General features: G+C 39.7%; 1 protein-coding gene across 4 annotated transcripts in view; it reads left to right on the forward strand.

Annotated features, from left to right (window-relative positions):
* Positions 1–24,773, forward strand: part of LOC105258862 (MKL/myocardin-like protein 2) — a 177,750-nt gene that overhangs the window by 19,148 nt on the left and 133,829 nt on the right. Inside the window, exon 1 of one of the 4 annotated variants that reach the window (XM_025408068.1) lies at positions 645–1,911. The exons of 1 other annotated variant lie outside the window; for it this stretch is intronic. In XM_025408068.1, coding sequence (XP_025263853.1) covers positions 1,872–1,911 — 40 coding nt within the window. In that variant the 5' untranslated portion in view covers positions 645–1,871. Of the gene's footprint in view, positions 1–644; positions 1,912–13,958; positions 13,999–24,773 lie in introns of those variants that run through there. 2 more of the 4 variants (XM_025408069.1, XM_025408070.1) reach the window with 2 other exon arrangements.

Genomic DNA, 24,773 nt, shown 5'->3' on the forward strand with positions numbered 1-24,773 from the left:
ACTGGCAAATTTTATTAAAGTGAAGAATCACGACGTTTCGACCATGGGTTTTGGTCCTTTTCGAGTGAAAATAATTTAATTAACTATTCTATCGTGAGAAATGAGGAAATCACTTCGTCACAGATACAATTTTTATCTGTGTGTTGATGGAGACGTTGACATGATAATCTTGACGAAGTGAATAGTTAACTAAATTATTTTCACTCGAAAAGGACCAAAACCCATGGTCGAAACATCGTGATTCTTCACTTTAATAAAATTTGCCAGTGTGGTCGTTTTTAATTACGTCTTTTATTTTATTTACCGGCGACCTTCAAGAGTTTAATGTTATGAAAGTTTAATAATTATATAAATAAATTATATACAAATTATTATATTAAATATAATTACATTAAATACAAATTATTTTACATACATAAATTAGATAAATAATTACTTAATAACAAACATAATTATAAATAACATTATAAACAACAGAGACTCTAATCGAGCAGAATCGCTCGCGATCTCATAAAAAGGCACCGGCGAGATTTCGTAAGACGGCGTTAACGCGCCTTCTAGCGAGGATCGATCGAGTCAGAGCCTGGTCGCACGTTGGCACGACGCCAGCACAGGCGTCCCGACGCTTCCCGAGATGGTGGACCGAGTCCGGCCGAAGGCAGCGTCCCGGCGTCAGCGTCGGCGTCGACACGACGGGCGTCCGTCAGTGCGCGTGTGACATGGCTGCGAGGCGCTACTACGACGACCTGGACGACGTCCTCCACCTCGCGATGTGATACACCACCCGCGACACCCTCGTCTACTCGATTGTTGCGCGACTCGCAGCGGTATATCGATATCGGGAATGAGTCATAATCGTCGAGCGTACCAAAAGACTATATAATCTCGACACGTCAGAAAGAGGGAACAAGGAATTGGAATCACTCGGGGAATATCCTTTTAGGCTTTGTTGACGTTCTCTCTTGTCGGTGATTCCGGAAATTCCCTCGAAGATTTTATTCGCGAATAGGAGCGAAAGAAATACGATTGTTCGTGCGAGAGAAATTCAGAACGAAAATTGTTCTGAAATCTTCTTTCGATAATTATTATGTCGGGTTGTTGATTGTCAGGGCGACAACGGTGATTGCGTGTCGAGAGATCGAGACGCGTGGACAGGAAGAGCGGTACGATGTAAGAGAAAAGTGACTCTGAGTCCTAAGATGACAAATCGAAGGATTAATCTTTAGCAAGTGCGATCTTATCTCGCGTCTATGAAGTGCAACGTAGCATTCCTACAGATAGACGAAACTGCATTCCCTCTAGTCTCGATCGGTGAAAACTGTTTTCGAGAAATTGTACATAAATGCTCGCACAGAAAACATACGGTATTAGTGGCGTATTCTCAATTCCCAATCGAATGTTAATCAATGATAGATTTCGCCGCATTCAATGTCGCACATATCGTTGTCATGGCGGCGCCAGAATATGACTCTTAAACTGTTATGTAGAAAAATCGAACTCTGTTGAAACGCGAGCTACTGCTCGCCAAAACTTTATATACATAAAACTCTTCTAATCTAGAAATAGACGTGCTCCGATAAAACAATTCGATGAATCATGGCGCGACTTTGAATGGGAGCACAAATAACCGCGAGGATAATCCTCGAGGTTGATCGATCATCAACACGGATAGTGCGTGTAATAATACGGCTGCGAGCTGCGCGTCGAGGCAATTTTTTCTCGAGTCTAACTAGAATAATAATTCGGCGCGTCGCGAATAGAGGTGCGGAGAAAAAGGAGAGTGCATGTGAAGGTGCGCGCTCGTGCGTGTCTGTGCGCGAAGTGCATAAAGCAACGATGGAATATCGGTGAGATCACGAGGTCACCGCAGAATGCCTGAGCCGAGGGCAAAGCGCTGTAAACACTGTGACGGTACGACACGCGTGACTGGACCACGTTGCGATGGTTGCGTCCCTCGCTAACCTTTAACGCACCCCGATACCTGCGACTAACATCTATGTCGACTAATAAAGAGTGCAAAGTTTGAATTAAGATTGTGTTCATTCCCATTAACCCCTCTAGCGCTCCTCTAAGAATATATCGAAAGACGCTACGTTGCACTGAGTTCATGCGAAATCGTTAAATAAGTGAGTCAAGTAGCGCATTACTGAATGTAGGCAAGCAACATCCTACTTGACTCGCCTCTTTACAAGACTTCGTCATTAATTACATCGCGGGCGTTTTTTGAAAAATATTATTTCCCACGCTCGCGCGAGATTTTTTTAAAGATTTTTTAAGATTGATATTATAAGAAGAATATAATAAAATTGTTAAGGATAGAGAATTTTAACGGATTAATTACACGAATTATTCAATTTGTGAGTCATTTTAATTATAAACAATTTGATTCTAATTAATATTAAATGGTCGGTAAAGCGAAAGTAATTTTTTTCTCCAATGCGAAGGATCCCAATCGGAATGGGACTCTATTTTATTTGTAGGTCATTTATTCCACGACTGCGACCGGACATTTGGACCGCGCTTGAGACGAATGAATGCGTAAAGCGCATTCCGGATCGGGCGGCGACCACGTCCAACTGTACTCCTTCTCCTCCACTCATCTCGTTCTCTTCCTCAGGCTTTTTCTCTCCATCCCTCTATCCTTGTCTTGCCCTTTTTCCCGTCACCTCTCGCGCTCTGTGCCATAGTATTTTTACTCACGGTTATTCACCTTCTTATCTCGCAGATGCGGTTGACGATTATCCACCTGGATTAGCCATCGACTTTTGCATACCTCGCGTAATCTTTCAAAACACTACGCGGAATTCGCGTGAGTGATCGCATCTAAAAAAGCCTTTAGAAATATAGTTTCTATTTTAAAATTCGAGTTTAGAATCAAGATCGTGGTATAGGGTTGTGCGATGGTTTATTTGAATTTCTTTCGTGATTAAATCGCCTGTAAACATCGAACCGTACAAGTATGCTAAATCACTTCTTTTCCTGGTATTGGCCTACTTACTTTCCTCAATAATTTTACGTCAGGATCGCGTCCGCTTTCTTTATTGCCGCATCTGTTGGTAGTTTTATAAATACCGTTGTAAAGTACAGCCAGACATTCGCCATAAGTATCATGGCATGGCTTAAAATTCGTATCGTTTTCCTATCTGGGATAGGAAATACCCTTGTTTTCAAGGAGGACCGACTTTACAGATGACAAATGTACCGTATTTCCGCAGGCGTTTCGAAGAGCTAATTATATATCAGATATACGCAAAGTAGATTTTTTTCGATGGTCGAACCTAAGTCAGAAAGCTTTTAACCTAACACAATGATATATGATATTTTAAAAGCCAGACATTTTTTTATTTTCCGACAAGCATTCTTAATAAATGTCCGTTTTTTTTCTTTTAAATCGTCTTTTAACTCATCAAATTGCATTAATTATAAAAGAAGTAAAATATATCAACAGTCACACGTGAGATCGAATTTTTTCTATCCTAGTTTATAAATTTATGTTATTTTACAAAGCTTACTAAATTTTAAATTTTCGCGAAATACAGCTTCCTTTACATATGTATTGCAAAGTTAAATATTAAAACTCATTTTTCTATATTTGTTTAACTTTCATTTTGGATACGTATCAAATCTCTCGGTATCTGACGAGTATAAAACAAATAAATCTCGTTTCGAATATAAAAACGATGATGCGATTTTGCTGAAAAATTTGAAGTATGTGTTGTATGCTTAAGATTTGTCTCATACTGAACGCATATAACGTAATATATCGTCCATTTTTTTGTAGCCATCTTTTCTCGTATTTTAAAGAGAAGAAATGATAACTCTGAAGGACAACAAAATGCTATTTTCTCGGTTTATCGGACGCAGACTTGGTTCCTTTTCTTTCTTTTTTATTTCCATGTCTCTTGATCGCAGGTTGCGTAATGCGAAGCTTATTTCTATGCTTTTTTCTCGCGATCAATAAGTATAAAATCGTCGGCAATCGTGGGCGTTGACAATCGTACGATCATGAAGAGGCTCGTTTGCCGTGTCGTAGAAGACAATCGATAAATCTCGATCTAAATTTATCTTCTTCTCCACGAAGGAAGGAAGGTATTGCTCGTAATCCGCGATGCTTTTTTCGATTTATGGCCAGTGCTTTCCAACCGCAGTTTTATAGCTTTGCGTTATTGCGTAAACACGCATTATTCCGTAATTTCGTGGCAATTACTCAGCCGTCATCGTGATTATTATAGCGCTCTCGGGCGAATGGCAGTTTTCTCTTAACGTATGTCTGATTTCTGGAGCCAAATTTTTGGACGACCTCGGCGCGAAATCTTAGCGCCCGTCTCACGACGGCATAAAAGTGATTCGTAGATACGCGAATGGCTCATAAACATCGGGTCGAGCAGCTGTCGATGGAAAACATGGGTCTATATTTAAGCCTGACTACGTCGGGTATCCCATGGCCGGTCTTGACAATAGATCGGACACACAGAATTCATTCCGCTCGGGGCGCCAAATGAGATACGTGCGTAATCGGTACACAGATGTGATTAATCGTTTCCTAAAACCGACGCTTTAGATTGAAGGCAGTCAATAGCAGAGCGAGAGAAGAATACCAACATCTAAATATTATGAGAACAGTCTAAGAATTTCGGGACATTGACGGCGAACGCCCACGTTCCAGGGTACATTTAAATGGCTTTTAAAGAGCAACTCTTTTAAGCGACTTAAAGTTTACTGTATAAACGTTATAAATCTAGGCCAGGCCTCCAAGCAAGGGTGAGATTGCGAACGCGACGCGCTAACAGGTGGATCGTACATCAATTTTATTCATCCTCCGCTGTTATTATCGCCGTCGTCGTTTTCTCCGCAACCATCAACGTATGCGGTTCGCTTTTACGACATCTGTGTATAAGCGGCAAAATCGAAATATAGATTTCGTCCAGCGACGGCGACCTTCGCAAGATTCGGTTCGTTCGCGGGATATGAATTTGGCAACTCGTGATTCTGGACGACTCTTTCGATTATTTATCGGCACGGTATGCGCGAAACGTGGGCGACGGTTTCCTCTCTGTCCCCTCCGTCCTTTCCCTCCGTTTTCTGGCCGGACTCCAAACGGCAGCGACACCCTCACATCTATGGATTATTTCTCAGTACGACGTATTATGCGTCTGCCACACTGACGCTTTCGAGTTGAAATCTTACGCATGAACGCCTACACGTGCACGTTACGAGTTTACACACATTACGTCGTCGCGATTATGTGCTTCTTTTTCGAATCGCGTGGCCATACTCTTCGTATTTGTAGACTTTCGGATGTATTCTTTTTTGATGGTAATAAAAATGGATAATTAATTAAGCTAATTATTGAATATTCTTATTTAATAAGAAATAGACATAAAAAATAATATTAACGTAGATATGAAATCTTGTCATGCTTGAAAAATTATTCCGTGTTTTTTTCGTATCGAGAATTTCGTATTCGTACATTTTATTCGATTTAGTTAAACGAAAATCATAGTAATTTTTGAAGGCGTTTCGCAGTTGTCGAGAAACGGGGATAATGATATGTCTAACAGAAATGCTTACGAAATGTAGATTGCACCAGATTGGAACCACGAAAATAATATTATGAAATCGGTTGACCGACTAACTATGCGCGAGTATTAAATTATATTCGTAAAATTATATTCGTTCTAGCTTGTTTATAATAACGTTATACCTGCAAATTTCGTATGTGTAATCTACTTAATGTTTCACATTATTAACATATTTAATGCGTAATTCGAAATATCAATTTTTTTTAACAACTTTTGTACAAATTGTAAATCTTAAGTGAACATCAAAAAAATTATAACAATGATTTGATGATTATAAAATTACAAACCGGAAAAATAGATGTGATACAAATAAGATAAAAAAGTAATAAGACATTAATTTACATCAATCAAAAAAATTATAATCATGATGGAAGGTTCGATAATTACGAAATTACAAATAGAAAAAAAATAGATATGCATACGCATAAAATATGAGAGAATAATAAAACACATTAATAATTTTAACATTCTTCCTTCTATTCTCTTAAGATGTACATTTTTTTCTCTCTGCACTAAACAATTATTATTTTTTCATTCCGAAAAGCGAGATCACACATGAACTTGTTATTTTCTTCGATTAGATTTGATTTATGATGGTAGCGCATGCACACGCACACACGGGACGAAGGTAATCTCATTTAAACAAGGAAGTGAGGTTCGATATATTTAACGTTATACATCGATTGTTCAGATGGAGTAATATCCGCCGTCTTCCTTTCCCCGTAGTCTTTTCTGCCTCCTGTTTGGATGCACACGCGCCGCGTTCTTCTGTTGCTCTTGGCAGATATAAGCGTGGTTTACGCCGTAACAGCTGTGCGCGCACGCACTTTGCTCGCGCAAAACATTGCTAATGGACCGACAACCCCGAATCTTTTCGGCCTCGTATATACTTTGGTACATACATACATACATACATACATACATAACATACATACATACATACATACATACATACATACATACATACATACATACATACATACATACATACATACATACATACATACATACATACATACATACATACATACATACATACATACATACATACATACATACATTACATACATACATACATACATACATACATACATACATACATACATACATACATACATACATACATACATACATACATACATACATACATACATACATACATACATACATACATACATAAAAAATACATACATACATACATACATACATACATACATACATACATACATAACATACATACATACATACATACATACATACATACATACATACATACATACATACATACATACATACATACATACATACATACATACATACATACATACATACAAAAAAAAAAAAAAAAAAAAAAAAAAAAACATACATACATACATACATACATACATACATACATACATACATACATACATACATACATACATACATACATACATACATACATACATACATACATACATACATACATACATACATACATACATACATACATACATACATACATACAACATACATACATACATACAAATACAAAAAAAAAAAAAAAAAAAAAAAAAAAAAAAAAAAAAAAAAAAAAAAAAAAAAAAAAAAAAAAAAAATATATATATATAATAATATATATATATATACATACATACATACACACACACACACACGCACACACACACACACGTATGTATGTATGTATGTATGTATGTATGTATGTATGTATGTATGTATGTATGTATGTATGTATGTATGTATGTATGTATGTATGTATGTATGTATGTATGTATGTATGTATGTATGTATGTATGTATGTATGTATGTATGTATGTATGTATGTATGTATGTATGTATATGTATATGTATATGTGTGTGTGTGTGTGTATATGTGTATATGTATATATATATATATATATATATATATATGTATATGTATATACGTATATTATATGTATGATAGCGTTTTATTTATTATTATACGTCCCCTATATTTTTATTTCTGAGATTATTATCGCTGATTGAAAATGCATGAAGATAAAACCCACACTAACGGAAAATCTGCACACTAATTTTATAATACTTTCGAATGTAATAATTGATTTTTATTTTAATTTTTAAGAATTATATTTGTATGTAAATTAATTCAAGCGATTTTTTCTCTAAACCGGATATTTAAAAATAAATTTAACCAATGACTTGAAGGGCGTTATACATTCAAAAGTAGCGATTTATTTTAAATAATATTTACTCTAATTTTTATTATTAAGCCTTTTCAGCTGTGTATATTAAAATTCTACAGAAGTTTACTTTCGGATTAACAAAGCGGATTTCAACAGGAAACTGTTGAATGAAGAGTAAAATGAAAACGTTCGAGCAAACATACCCCGTTATCTATAAGCTATAGCTTCGTTTTCCGCGATCCGGCACGTTTGATTTTGTCATTGAATCCCGAAAGTTTCGCGGGCACTGTGAATGGTATCGCACGTCGCATGAATCATCGCATTTATTACGCACGCCAATGAAATTCGGTTCAATATATAGATATGCACGTACGGTATGTATGTGTACTCAATGTGCCGAAGCTAAACATTCCGCGGAGCATTCACCCTGGCATTGCTGTAAAAATAAACGGATCACACTAACGCGTTGCGCACCCGCCTCGTATCTGCAGAGGTCTCGGTTTCATTTACGATATCACTGAACTGAATGTATGATATCATTTTATCTCGCGGTTTTCCGAAATCAATGGGTGACCTACCGTGACTCGATGGAAGTCGACAGTCGATAAGTCACCCTCCGCTCGCATATAAAATCGCTGTCACAACAATGGCATCTAGAGCACGGTCCGACCCTAGGATAAGTCATTAAATTTAGGCGAACGAGATGCGGGCTGTGCGACTCTCGCTTCTTCCAGGTGACGATACTCTTCTCCTCTTGGTCGATAAACATGAAAGCCTGCGTGGCCTTCGCCCGATCCAACGATCTCCTAGTATTTTCCGCGAAACGAAAGCGAAGGAAAGAATACCGCTATCGCGGATACGTGCCAAGTGAGTCAGTGAGCTGGATGGCATACGAAATTAGATCGCGTAGCTATTACGCGCGACCACCGACGATGCCCGGCTGTTCCCGTCCAATTTGCATCGTTGGAACGTACCTGTGTTGATTCAGCGGTCGAGCCGCGGCTCGTTCTTCGCGTTTGGTCACACCTATTACATTGTCGTCTCGCGCTAATCGAGGCTGTCGGTAATTTTTCGACGGTATGACGTTTTGCAAATTGCGCGCACTTGTCAAAAGAACATTGCGGAGCGTCATTCGGACTAGACGTCGTCGTTGCCCTATCGCCGTACATCATTCGCTATACTTAGAACCGGACGAGTGCCTTTTGCAGCAGGCGAGAGAGCAGCGAAGATATGCGACTAGTTAGTCGCGCCAATCCGCATTGCTGCAAAGTTCCTTCGCGCGTAAATCAGACGAGGATTCAGAGGATTGAGGAAATATTTCGGCGTACAACGAAACTTTAAATTATATCTCGAGAACAAATTTTTAATAGAAAAAAGAAATGTATACTTGCATTTCTGTTAATTCATTCATTATAAACTCTATGGAGATAATTTCATTCGATATTTTACAAATTTTCACATAAAATTTCACGAACAAATTTAGATCTTTAAATAATGCGACGACAATCTTTTAGCACCATTTTGTCGGCGCGCGCCAAATACCCCATATATATACTTAATAACGTCCGAGAATCCACAAATGGAACAACAACGGAATCCGAGATGAAAAACGATGATTGGACAAGATATGACGATGCGTGGCGTGGACTTGGCGAGAAGTCTAGGAAGCGACACGGCTGTTGTAGCCCTTAATGAGCCCAACGTGAGATCAGTCCAGCCTCTTTAACTCCGTTGCTTCTGTCAACCGTCTCTATCCGCTAAGAACTTTCACTGTCTTCTTCTTCTACTCCTCCTTTTCCTTCTCTCCTCCTCCTCCGCTTCTCCACTCTCGTCCGCAGCACGTCGTCCGGAGGATGACCTGGATGGTACCCAAACGAAATACCACCTTCACTCCTTCCTTTTTCACGAGCCATTTTGGAGAAACTTGCCGCTCGTTACTCCAGCTTCTTGAATTATAACGTTTTAGGACTATCGAACGGATGCTGCAACCTCGTTTTATCCTTTGAAGTGCAAATTTAATCGTGATTTATTAGTCTTTTTTTAATGAGATTTCTAAGGAAATATGTTATTACAAAAAATTTTTTTTTCAAATACACAATATATGCCATACAGCTTTATGGAACAAATTTTTTTAACATATCTGTCACTCGAATGTTTGATCGATTACGTAGTGAATTGGCTCGAGCGTGATTGCGACGTGCCAGAAAGTTGCTTGAATAACTTTACGTTCTCCACCGATAATTTTGTCGAATGGATCGACGTCAGTGCCATTGAGTACTATTGAGTGCCAATGAACTGACCTTTCGATACCTATGTAATCGTTTGTCGAGGGTTAACGTACTCCCGAACCTCATTTCTGCGTATTTCCGATCTATCGTGGCATCGCGGATGGAATCGCATGACGGATTAATTCAATGTTAGACAAGGCACGATTTCGTGAGATTTGGCACGAATTTTGTGAAAAAGCTTCTCCATTATCTACTTCCTGTTAGCGTCATTGTATGCTCGCTAGCGAGCGGTAAACTGTAGCGACGAATTGGCTGCCTTCCGGGCTGCGTTCTTAGTCGAGTTAGTCGACACGAAAGTCGAACGGAGGCGGCCAATCTTCGCGACAAATATTTTCAGATATTTTTAAGCAGATTAAGCTAGGCTAGGCAAAAGATAGCTAAAATATATGAATAGACGGCGAAAATATATGTGTAGAAGAAAATATTTAGAGCTCATGAGTAACTGAGAAGATGCGCTAAAAACTTCCGATATCGCCCGCGCGCGATTAGAACATATTAAATATATATGTTGCAGAATTTCTTTCTGGACTCTCACGGATTCCTCGATCAATTTGCAATTGATTATCTTTGAATAAAAATTACACATAATGCGCGCTATATTTTTTAATATTCTATGTGTTGAGGAAATGTTAAATTTTTAACAATTTTCTAACTCATTTTAAAATTAATTTTCTGTTAAAAGTTTGCGTTATATGAAGAGTATGAGAGACCTTTTTTTATTACTTTTCATTTTGATATTTTTATCAAAGCATAATTATTAAGAGAAAAGTCTAAGAAAAAATAAAAATATGCAAATGCAAATATCTTAAATATATTTTACATGTTCTATGATTACACATATATGTCACACATGAAAGAGAAAGAGAGAGAAGTAAGTTGTAAATATTCATTAGAAGTAAAGTCGTATTTCGCAGATGTAGTTACATAATTCTCGGAAGCAACAACATGCAGCTGGACGCCCACCCACATCCATCGAGCATCACTCGTAATTCTTCGTTATCCTGTGTGTCTTTAACACGATCTTTAACATTTCGGAGCGCGTTGTGTACAACACACGTCTGTTTGACTCCCGCGCAATGTTACTTATTTTATTCCGAGGTAAAAGTGTCAAATTGTATTAGAATGTAAGTGAATAAAAGCGGAACATCTGTCATGATATTTTGGCGAATCGTGAATTGAGGCGCCGCGAGATAAACAAGTTTATCGAGCCGTAACATCGCGTGCTTGTAGAAAATTAGGCGACGAGATATATTCCTGTCGCGATGGCAGGTGTACACTCCCTCGCACTACCCTATGACAACCCATCGATTGTCTCACCACCCACCGATTGTTTGTAATAAATCCATTGAACAATTGTTCCTATTAATAATATTACACAAAATGTCTTTAATGTTATTTACAGAAATATATTTGTTAAAAAAACTTATTTGTATATTTTCCCTGGAAAAAATAATTTTATTATATATAACTCCCTCTTTCTCTCTATCAATTTTTTATAATTTTGCACGGCCCATAGTTTTATTTAAAATATTAGTTTTTGTATTTTTGATATATACTGCGGATAAATTAATTTTATCGTTCGATGTTTATTCTGTCTGGATTAACTCGCAACCTTGGAAAATAATGGGCGGAGTTTGTCGCACACAAATCGTAATATGCGTCCGATTTCGTTAAAAGCCGCCGTGTGTCTTAACTTGGCTCTCGACTACATTGTTGCTGCGAGTTGGCCTAATTTCGAAAGGCGCCGATGTACAAGTTGGCACTAAGTCCATCTCATGATAAAGTTGAAAAGTGTCTACATTCTCGCGAGATTCTGAGATTGCGTTCGCTCGCGAATATGTCCTCGTATTTTATACGCTTTGCACGAAAATTGTGTTGATTCCCGCAAGCTTCGTTCATAATTAATCAGGTGTTTTCGTCGAGGACGGTAAATTCGAATTCGGTAGTCGCGACAGCGTATCGCGATGTCATTACAAGTCGAGCAGATTTCGAAATACACAGCATTCAATGTGACGATTCAGGCATCTTTATGCGAGTTACTACACCACCCACGTATGACTGTTGATTCGGTCCAACTCCGACGAAAAACGGGAATTTGTCTCGTTGCCTCGCGGATGCGGTTTACACACGAGTGCTGTTTCGTCCGCGATTGATGTCTTACTCGTTTATTCGATTCCGCGCGCAGATGGTGCATCATTAATCAGCAAGAAAATATAAACTCGCGTCATGTGGAGTTACCATGTTTTTAGGAGATGGCCGAATCCGCGTGGAGACCCTTCGACATTTCACCTACGCGCGAAAGGAATCATGTTTGGCCGCGTCATCGCGACGCATTGTAGACCGATGAGCTGTCAATCGCGAAAAACAGCTACTCGACAGATATATTTTAAACTTTAATGTCTACATTTCGTATACAATTTACTGGCGCGAACGTGTGTGGGTCGCATTGAATGCATTTCGAATTAAAACGACGGCGTCGAGCGTCAAGTTCAAGAACAGAACTTTAAAATGGCAAGTCTGACGTCGGAGTTTTCGCGTTTACGCAAGCGGAAGTTCGTTCCCCGCGCGATCGAACGACTATTTATCGCTCTTTGATACGCGAGCGTTGCGTCAAAAAATTCCACGAACCCGTCCGTTTGCATGTAATTCGCAACTGGACTGAAATTCGCGTTCTCGCGTTTATTTTCTCTAGATGGAACATTTATAAACGAGTCGATTTCACACACTCGCTTATCGAATTCGATTCGGCCGCAATTGCGAGAATCGCTTATCTCGCTCGGCTCGAAAGCTTGGCTCGAATATTTCGCGTTCAATGCGAGCGGCTGAGCTAGAGCCGTTTGCTTGTCCTTGCATTACGGATATTTCCGTCCAAAGTATTAGCCGGTATAAAGGCAGAAGGTCTCCCCTCTGCCATTCCCGGCATGGCCAGACGTTGGCAAATGCTATGTAAAGCGTCCGAGCGACGCCTTTCTGCCCCTTTTGTGCCTTTAAGCGCCGGCAACGAATAACGCCCCTTTTTCGCCACTCGATATATTACTACGAGTATTCTGTGTTCTTCGTATATTCTCAACATATATCGCTAAATATAACTATTGAGTCTGGAGAAAAAATATTTCGTAGTAAATCAATATTAATTTATAGAATGTATTAAAATCTCGACTTGTGATGAACGATTATAATTATCGAAAAAAGAGGGATGAAGGCAAATGTTTATTTACGATTGATCATTTTATTCGGATTTTGTCAGAATTTGTATGTTTAATAATTTATCTTTTAATCGAAATAATGTTTCCAGTCGCTTTCGATAGAAATAGTAAAGTAATTACTTGGCAAACTCGGTAACAAAATCGGTACAATTGCAATTTTCGAGTAACAACGAAAAACGAGACGAACACTTTCGATACGAAATCGATTGCGACCTATAATGAGATTCGTAAAGTTCCTCGTCCTTACTTTATTTACTAAGTCGCTTATTATCGTTATCGAAATTGCTCCCGTCTCTCTCTCTCTCTCTCTCCTTTCATCCGTGATTCCGTGATACTTTTAGATATCGGTTCTGCTTCTCTCACCTGTCGATAAGTGCGCATTACCATCTCGACCACGAGTAAGGTAACAATTATTTCGTCGATTCTCTCATTGGCGAACGCTCGCTCGGCAGAAGCACGTGTTATAGGCTTTTTCAGAACTTGAGCTTGTTAAATATTAAATATACGCTCGAGGTTAAACATATTCCATTGGCGAATACCTATGAACGCGCGACAATATTTACATTGCCGCTGTAATATATACAAAGTGTTTGTACGACATTGAGAGTGCGTAGTACATTTTTTTGCCTTCCTTTCGCCTTCGATCTGCCGTAATTGCGTTCGCTAGTTGCTTCCCGACTATCACCAACACAAGTTCACAGTTTCAGACGTCTGGAATCGGTGCTAAAATCGTTGAAATATTCCTCAATTATGACAGGTACGCTAGTGTAAGTCGATATGGTAGGCGGTTTATCTATATTATGTATTAAAAAAGAATATATTATGATATCAAGTGAGAAGATTTTCTCAAAACTTTTAGAAGAACTATTGTAATTACGGTTAAATATTTAAAATATAAAGCGTGAGAAAGGTCAATATTCTAACAAATATATAAAAAATTATTTATAACACATATTTAATTTAGTTTAGTTAATTATGTCATTAAAACCCGGATAGTTAGTTAACTGTGACATTTTTTTTATCAATTTCATTATTCTATATTATACGTTGATTTAATTTCTAATACAAGCCCTTTACGTTAATCGTGTGTTAAACACAGTTTCAAAGGTATTTTTAGATTATATTGCGAAAATTCGTAGTTTCTGATGTATAGATAAACGCCGACTACTGTTACATATTTGAAAATTTTCGAAAATGATTTCAAGCACGTCGTTACGTGCAGAACGAATGGGTACGTGAGTATAGTCGCGGTTTCGCTTGTTAAACAGTGATCGATCGATCATTCGCAAAGTAATTCGAGGGCGATTAAGTGCATTATCGAGCGTTGCGGAACAAACATCAACGGAACGAGTTCTTCCCCTCGTTCGTCGTTCCGCCGAGACGGTCGAGGCGAGGCGAGAGCGTGCAAAATTGGGCGAGGCGAAGAGTGTGCGAAGGTAATATTTCCTTCGAAGGGGCTTCTTTCCCCGCCGAAGTAATTTTCTCGCCGTCGTCGCGCCGGCCGACGAATTTTAGTTGCAGAAAACGGGTTCGCGAGCCGAATCGCGACTTCTTCTCCGCAATGGTCGTTCGTTTATCGCTTATTGATTATTATTTTGCACCGTTATCTCGCAGGAGAGAATCGTCGAATGCGCGGCACTGTATTTACGTTTATAATTGCACGCAGTATGCGTTTTTACCGTTAAAAATAATCGACCACCGCTCGGTGATTATTAATTATCCGAGCGCGTTTTCATCGAGCGCCGCAAAAAAAGCGAGCATCGTACGTCTCGTATGCAAATTTTGTGGATATACGGGGGAAGGGGGGGACAGCCGTGACTTCGTAATCACGCAAGAGCGAACGATCGCGCCGGACAACTTTTTGGTGCAAAGTGCAGACAACTCTACCGAGTACTTTTACACACGTTCGTTTTGTTCTCGATGGGTAAACAACTCTTCGCAGCGGCCAGTTAAGACATTATCCGACGCTTTGCAAAAAACATGCTGTTGCGAAACGCATCGACAACTCGCGTCTCATCGGCGGGCGTAAATTTGTACTTTCTTATCGGATCGCCTCGAATTCGTTTCGTCGTCCGTATCATACGCGAGATACGATGTAACTTACGACCTGATACGGGCAACAATTTATGGAGCGACGTCCGCTAAGCGTGTTATTTTTCAAGTAATTTTATATCCCATAAATAAGTTATCTGATTTATCTTCCGTAAATTGCATTTAATATGTTACATGTTGGAATTAAGTGGATTATGATTTTAAAGAATTTTTAAAGAATTAATAATGGATCTGAATTAAATAGATGGTTCGAATTAAATAAATTTAATTTGTATTAAATTGCGGTTTAAAGGCTTTTTTAACATAAAGATCTAGTATTTTTTTTATGAATAATCTAATACTTTTTTAATGATTTTTTAAACATACTGAAAAGAGAGTTGCATCTTCAACGTGATTTCATGATTCCTGTTCGTAACGTGAAACGTATGAAAAATACAGATAGAATTTTCGAATTACACCTACGAATGCTCCTGATTCTTCAGGATCCGAGACGTGATCTCATCTGCATGCTCGGATACGCGTTGGCCCCGGGGAACCTACACGCGTTCGAGGATTATGCACGCGTCTGCGTTCCGATGGGAACGGGAGAAGCAAGAGACGGCGGGATGGGAAGGGCAGAAACTCGTGCAAACATTTCACTTTGCGGCTCGCCGTGTTGCCGCGCGAGCGTAGGCTAATATTTTTATTTAACCCTCGTAACGAGATCGTGCTCGTGAAATCTACGGGAATATTTCTTTTCGCGATGCCATTCCCGCTATTTTTACGCGGACGCGAACGCGGATTGTTGTGCGACGCGTGTCGAAGTCGCGCGGGTGCGAAAATCCAGGATATACGTACAATTTCAACACCGTAATGTCTTCGTGGAGTCTGCGTTCGTGACGTGAAATTTGACACTGCTCGTCGCGTTTCCATCCGCCTCCCTCGTTCGATAATTTAAGAAGTAGAAAATTGGACATAACGTATCAGTCTGGCAATATTTACCGTACGGTAGTCTCGATATTTTTTTTTTATATAACCGAATTGCTCGATTGGCTCAAACTGAATGATGAATTTAGAGAGATATTTATTTGCCGCGTTACAATCGTCGTTCTTTCTTGTTTTTATCTCGTCGTTAAATCGTCTTCGTAATCATGCTAGGACGGTCTGGATATAATAATTCAATTTAACGCCTCCGCGTGGAATTTTATTTATTGCACGCCGAAAATTTTCTCTCGCCGAAGATTCATCATCCGACATTCTCATTCGAACGTACTAACTTGTTTTTTCGCGCCATCGCGAATTATGTCATAAATTGAAAATTCCAATATACGTGGAGAGAAGAAAATAGCGACAAAATTATTCATAACACAAATACGCAAGCCACACGACATTCTTCAACGCATTAATGAGGTCTGGAAACATATTCTTTTTTTTTTTCCACCAAACTATTTTCGCGTTCGTTTACGCGTTTTACGGCAACCGCTTGTCGTCGAGCAAAAGATCGATGGGCCAACGAGAGCGGCCGAATTTAGGTATCTGTTGGACGCGATGAAATGCGGCGAGCAGGTGGCGCGAAAGAAATGGAAGAGTCTCGGATCGACGATTTCTTTATTCGCCGAAATACGAGGGTGGCTCGACTTTCTCTTATTCGCGAAGAAAAAGCTCGGTAATCGCGCGGGGTGCTGATTTCATAAAGCTGTCGTCGCCGTTCCCCCGTAACAGAAATCTCTGACGATACCGGCGGCGGTGGAAAGTAAATATTAAGGCAGAAGAGAGGAGAGAAAAGAGAAAGGATAAGCCCCCCCTTCTCGATACGCGATGCTCCGATAGTTTGGCCGGCTGAGTCATTGTTCATTAATTTTCTTTTTCATTCTTCCACTCGCTCCCTCGACCTCTCGTTTATCGTGCCAACGTATCACGTTGATGCGTTTCGCTCGCTCGTTTCAAGCTTTAAAACAGAGCCCACAATTTTTTTTATAAATTTTCGATATCGTTATTTTTTTTAAATATTTACGATAACAGTAAATAACAATCGATTTCGCCTGATTTATTTCGATAATCTCTAATTCTTATCAATTTCCTCCGACTTTTATAGCGACTTATATCCAATTGTAAGATTAGCGTACGAGTTCTTATCGTAATGGATGCCCTGCGTTCAACTCGGCGATCGCGCGCGATGATGGGTAACGAATGGACGTAGGCAAATGCGAAAAGTGTCGGCAGGGCGAGGAGAAAGAGGCGGGGAAAGCTATGGGCAAACGAAGAGACGTTGGTTGGTAAGCGCGCGCCAGGTCCAACTTCCCTCTCGATCCGCCTAGCAAGACCGTTAGGCTAACTTGGGCGTTCTATTTGCGTCTTTGACTTCTTACGTCTCACTCCACTTTCCTTCCCTCCCGTTTTCCTCCTCAGCATCCCTCGGAGAACCCTCTCCTCGGTCTAGCAACGCGGCCGGTCAGCAACGCGGTCAAACCCAACCTGAATTACTATCGTTGCTATCGATCGAAAGCTTCGGAAAACTTTCGGAGCTTTCGATTCGTTCCGCTCTCGCTTGTTTATAAACATTTAATTTTTGCGATTCATCACTGTCATCATTGCATCTTGAATATTTAGACAATTAATTTTAAAGACAGATATCATTGTAAGCATAGAAGTTTGTATCGAGGGTTGCGAACAATAGTTTATTATCCCATATTTATTCATCGAATTCAAATTTCCAATGCACAGTCGCATAATGTAATCGATGATAGAGACATATATATAAGCTTTGCGCGTGTACTTATATCGATGTATCTATCCGAGACGACAGATGAAGCTTCGACATTTTTTTTCTCCTTCATTACGCATAAGATGATGAAGTTCGTGAATCACGCAGGCGGAATGCCTGCGATAAAATTCAGAATAGGTTTCAAAAGTACTCCGCGATTTTAACGAGCGGCTCCGAGTTTGCGAAGGCGGCGAGAGATTTTCCCGTGGCGTTACGAAATAACTGGCACGAAACCGGCCAGTATCGCGCGCGCGTCGGGAATACAGGTAGAGGACGTGTAACTCTCTCTCGCGCGCATGGAGGAAAACGAAATGAGAATAGATTCGTCATGCGCGGCTGCATCCGTCACGACCGCCGGTCTCCGCTCCGTTTTCGCGAAATCGCGCATCTCGGAGGATCAACCGCGGGGATCGCCGAGTATCACGAGCCTCTGGAGAACAGATTTACACACCTACTTGCATTACGTTCGTGTATCTTTTAACGATATTACCTGGTTATGCAATCTTACACGCACACGAGTAATGCCTGACTCGACCGGCGGCGGGACCGCCCGCGCCATGTGCATCTTCCTTCGAAGATGCACGTTGCATTTGTAATAAAGCACTGCAAATGTTCCGCCTAGCGAATCATATTCCACCGTGTTGTATGTTCCACGCTAACGAGAGTTGTTCGAGATAATATGAAACAACGTTATCATTTGCATAACACTGCGGATCTTTCTCCTATAAGAATGTTGGAGAATTGTTTCTTTAAAAATTAAAAACAATTGTTTATATATAAAGATATAATTTTTTTTTTTTAATAATTTTGTAATCATATTTTATCTTCATATTATATTATATTTATTTTATATTATATTTATATTATTATATTTTATATTATTATTTCTATATTTATATTATATTTATTTTATATAAATATATTTTCTTTTTAGTACAATATATTCATAGTGAGCAGTGTATGAATGGAGTATTGACAGATTCGATTTGGCTTGAATCCGCGGAAAACAAATTCAATTGACAGTCGTTGGCTGCTAATACGACTCGCAAATTGATCTATGCCAGTATCGGACAACGTTGTGAGTATTAAATGGGGTAGCAAGTGAGTTTCTGTCGGAACGCTTCGTTCTCGCGGACCATTGGCAGCCTTCACGTTATTATTTTAACATGAATGTTTTGGCGATCGTCACCAAGATAAATAACAACGCTTACGTAACGGACATGTAATGAGGAGAATGTGTATGTCCGTTATTAAATGTTCTATTGCTCTTCACGCTTACTCGGAGCCTCGTACTTTGCTCGCGAAATAGCTCCTTCGGCGATTAATCAGTTCGTTAAATTTGGCGGCACGATATTTGCCGCCAGATCGCGTCACATAGTCATTCAGAATTCGCACCTCGTATCTTCAATGACGCGCACAAAAAAAAAGATCGCGCCGCCGGTGTCGCTCTCGGTATTCGAATAGCAAGTTAGAAAGGCGCATCCTTGGATGCGGTAGAAAACCGCAAACTAGCCGAGGGAGAAATTTCTTGAAATTGAGACGATCCCTGGACCGAATGGTCCTTGAGTGTGGAATAGAGAAAAACCGCGATCCTTATAATCTTAGTCCGGGAATGTTAATTTCATCGTGTCGCGAATCACGATCGCGGTTACCGACTCGAGCGCGATTGAACGGAATCGCCGCTTGGATTCGGAACGAGCAGGATTAGAGGACTTTGCGAACATGCATTTTTTCGGACACATAACTCTTGAAATATAGAGCGTGCATAAAACGCAAGGGATCCAAGACGCGCGCGATTCGTTGAGATTAATCGAGCGGAACAAAGTGTTCCTCATTGGATAAACGCAAATAACCGAAAGATGGCGACCACTTATACGTATTATATTCAAATGTATTTGCCGTTTATTGGCATATACGTGTATACACACTAACCATTTATCATATCGATGCACGCTTCTCGTTTCTTAACGGACGGTGATAATTCTGTTGCGAGTGCTTTCGAAAGATCTTACAGGCTTTGTTCTAGGAATAAACGTATGATATTTCGTCGCGAACTGTTATTATTCTGAAAATCAATGTAAAATTTTATATTTAGAGTAGAATAGAGATGCTTCAACAAACATTCATTGAATTTTAATACTATCTCTCGGTGATTTTGTAAAATAATATAGCCATACTTTTCTAAAAATAAGAACACAGTATTATTAGTCTCTAGTTTTTATAATTTATCAATTAGAAAATAATCCCGTAATATTAACAACGCATTTCTTACGCACAGTTAACGGTTTTTTCAAAAATGGTATCTGAAGAATAAATACATGAGTTAAAAATAGTAATTTTATTCATAAAAAGCTCATCTAACGATACTTCATTCACTAATATACTGGTCCCATTTCTTTCTTCAAAATCCCGACACGAGTCTAACAGCCGACTACCGGTGACAAGATGAAATTTTCTATTTCCGTGTCCGTACAACGAGTTTGTTGACGACTACGAATGCCTTTTTATTCAGGGCATTTGTCAGAATGACGCGTGGGTGTACAGGCGAGACCGATAAGGTACGTCAGCCTCCGTTAGAAGGGCCGCTATTAAATTTGTCGTAAAAAAAAAAATAAAACTGTACAACGAGAAAGAAAGGAAGAGAGAGAGAGAGAGAAGGAATGGCTTTTTTTCGTTCCGCGTGTCTCGAGAAAGATCACCGTCCCAAATTCCCTTCCGGAAGCCTTGCATCAGTCTTTTCCATTTCTCATTAACAGACGGAACAAATAAATTTATTAGCCTTTATAGCATTCTCATTATTAACTTTTCAAAGCTAAGTATGATTAATTTTAATGAAAAAAAAATAATCGGTTATATTTTTAAATAATAAGAAATGAATTTTATAATAATCATCTCACAAATTGCTATCGAAATTTCATTTATCACAGTCTCTCTCTTCTTATTGAAATTTATTCGTTTCTACATCTATAACATTCAAAGTTATACTATTACAAAAGGATAAGGTATTTCAGCTCTTATCAAACATTCTTGTCTCTTGAAAAATATCTTACCTTTTGCTATGTCTACATGTCGCATTGGCACAAAGCGCTCGTCTCTTCTTTTCTATTCACGTTTCTGTCACGCACCTGTTACGCAACCAATTCCCAAACGGGATCTGCACTATCAAACATCCGAGACACGTTATGTCTGGGACATTCCTTACACTTGTCGGGCTTTCAGGAATATTCTTGGAAAGTATTTTTAACAATTCAGATATTTTTATGCTTATCTTTAAGCCATTTATAATTTTTGCAACTTTTCAATATTAATAACTTTCACATCTGTTCAATTTGTCTTTGACCTAAAAGTTGCATGCTCATATTCTTAGTCGCTTAACTATTATATTACAAAAATATTCTTGATGCGTAAGATGTAAAATGACATTTTATAAATAAAATATTTGATATTTTTCGTCATTTCATTTACGTATAATAAATGACATTAAAGGCGCGCTCAGATCGATATATTTTATCATGATTTTCGAATATAATATCCTTGACTTCGATAATGATATAATATAAATATACCTTTCATTTCTTCCGTTCGCTTTTCGCGGAGTCGATCGCGTTGTTGATTTTCAAACACAATCGGCTTTTTGGTACATTAAATATATAATAAGAGTCGTATAATCGGTACATTAAACATATAATAAGAGTCGCAATGACTTCAGAGGAAGGTATAAAGGTGCGATGACGAAATGGAGAGGAAGAAGAGGTGGGTGCGAACTTGTGCACAAGTCGGCGAATCGAAGGAGCAAAGGAGGCGAGCGCCGTTTAATTCGCGGCTGAGAGAAACGGGAGGGGGGGCGAGGTGCGTTACGACCCTGGCTTGAAATGAATCGCGAGGAGTCAGCGAATTTTCGAGAGAGCGAATATGCCGGGCGCAATCAGTCGCCGCCGCCGCCGCCGCACAGACGTCATTAACTGCCCGTTCGAATATTAATTACCCGGTCGGGTAACGTGCACTTATCTCGCACTCTGCAACTTCTACCTCCGGGTGCAACCTCCTGTTACGTTCGAATGACATAATCATTAAAGTGCCGCGGCAGCGGTGACTAGTAGCCTCGATTATCACTCTTCAATTATCAACGATGTTTAGACTCGTTCCTTAAACATTATCCCCATTCGCTGAAAATCTCATTTTTTTCCTAATTTTTTAGATAGATTTATGTACATATTCAATATATTGAGGTTTCAAAAATGCGACAAAGTTCGAAATTATTTTTTATTATACTCCTGTGCAAGCGTAAAGTAAAAGTAGTAGTGTTTTTCTGCTCCCGTAGATCTTGATTAATTCAGAGCAACAAGAATATAAATGTTGCGTTTCTCCGGTTTATGCCGATTTCGCGAACGAATATATATCGTTTGCTCCATTTTGCTCTCCGGGGACAAACGAGTAATGGTGTACCGTCGTCGTTATTATTATAACGGGAGGTCATTTATTTCAGTTGTTTACTTTGGGCGTTTGCGAACATCGTTCTGTCATTGCGCTTCCCGCAAAATTATTTACTTCGCAAACTCATCGCTAGCATTATAACTACGACACCGAAAGCCGTGATTGCAGTTGGCTGTTCTGTCAACATCTACAAATATGAACGATGTCTCGCATCAAATTTTATGTTACATTTCGCGATCAACAAATAGTTGTCGCAATTTTTTTTTAACTTTAACTTATTTTTGAAGTTGTTTACAATCTCAGTAATCGAAAAAAAAATCTACCCACGGAAAATGCAGAATTAAATTAAAGCGAATATATTACTCGTATAATTTCGAAAACATCTATATTTAGTCACTGTTGATGTGATGAAAGTCTATTCGATGGGATGGCGAGTCATCATCGGCCCTTCGAAATTCGCGTGTCTTGTCAACGCGAACACGCGCGAAAAAGAAAGGCCCGACGTGGCGTTCATTTTTTTGATCCTCTATTCAGGTGTCGTCATGACCTCTCTTCGGCCGACGCGGGGAAGGGAGGACGCGATCGGTCAAAGGCGCGCTTTCCTGTAAGAACAGTGCGGGAGGACGAAGAATGTACGAGGATCGTAGAGAGAGTGAGAGTCCGAGACTCGCCCTCGGGACGCAACAATGCGCTTAATGAACCCCCCCGGGGGTTATTACCGCCGTATCTCACGACCGAATACTCGCCTCTCGCTCTTGTTCATTGTTCGATTCTTCTCGATCGTAAACTTTTTGCTCCCCGCGCGTCGCGAAACCCCCGATATATACGACGAGGACAACGAGGACAACGAAAACGGTGATTCAGCTACGCTCATAATAATGGCTAACGAGCGCTTCTCGTCTACCCGCCACATTCGCGAATTCCCGATCGAATTTTGACGACTTTCGTCATCCGTCGATCGTCGAAATGCCGAGTAATTCACGCCGATATACATGCATGGCACGGTGATTTAACGTACCTTGGAGAACGGACCGGTCCGCGCGACGAGAGAAATATCTTGTATCGATCGTTAAGCTTTTTCCCCGCCTGTCTCTTTCTTTCTGCGCGCTCGCGATGTCGATAATTTTCCTTCGCCGGTAGAGAAATCTGTCGCGGTGGCATTAATAATAATTCAATCTTTCGCGCTGCAACCGATATCGCAGAATTGCGTAATTGGTAAATATGATATATTCGCGTGCGTGCGAAAGAAATATAAATATTTAATCCTTTTGGGAAGGAGAAGAGTTAATCAATTGTAGCTTGCTATAGTAAAAAAAAAATGACTTTTCGAAGATCCTCAATCTTGTACGTAACTTATGTTAAAAAGTCGAGTGACTTGAAATTTAAGAGTATGATTCTTTTAAATTGATATTGCATTTATGAAGAAACGAAATTTTCGCAATACTTATCCCTCGCTTATATTTTATATAATTTCCACCGCAAGACCTGCCTCGCAAATCTTCGAGAGCGAATTTTTGTATCAAGATATGTATTTTTGACAATTTGAGTAATAATCGACTGGATTCGCCGTATTATCGAATCGTGGCTCGCTCTTAACGAAATGCGTTGACTGGACGAGCAAGGGGGGGGGCAGTTCGGGAGGAGAGGAGGCAGACAAAAGCGGAGGCTCGTCCAATTGTGTCACCCATTCCCGAGACTTTCGCCGGACACGGGGAGCGGGTTTTACCACGACGTGGATGAGGAACGATTCGCGGGCCGAGGGGAATAGTGCCAAGAAACCAATCGGCCGCCTCGCCCAGCTATTTCGCTTATGCGAGCGCGCGCCTCTCTCGCTCTGTAGAGAGGAGAGCGAGAGAATTCCGGCGTCATCTCGAGCGCCGACAGAAGGCGAGACGGTGTTTGTCTGTGAACTGTTGCCCCGCCGTTGCTGCGCGGCCGAATCTCTTTCGATCAGTATTTTAACGAGGGAATTATTGAAATAAACGACTCGCACCGTCTGTCGGATCTCGCGCCTATTTCTAACCAGAATGCGCGATCCGACTTGCATCTCGTTGCCTCGCTTTTTGTCTAGGCGAGACGACGACGTAAACTCGTGAGATAGGGCCGCGATACGTGCGACGAGAAATCGCTCGTGTATCTCAGAATTTATCGCCGTGTGCGGAACGAGACGCATTGCTCCTTTAAATCGATTGTATTAATTTATAAAATGTGCAAGCACTTTTTAAAACTGCTTTTTCGGAGCCTCTATCGATTCTAAAATGCATAAATTGTAATATTACGACATATTTTTTCAGAAAAAAAAT

Source organism: Camponotus floridanus, unplaced genomic scaffold (genome assembly GCF_003227725.1).
Source record: "Camponotus floridanus strain SB8 unplaced genomic scaffold, Cflo_v7.5 scaffold2, whole genome shotgun sequence".
NCBI lineage: Eukaryota > Metazoa > Arthropoda > Insecta > Hymenoptera > Formicidae > Camponotus > Camponotus floridanus.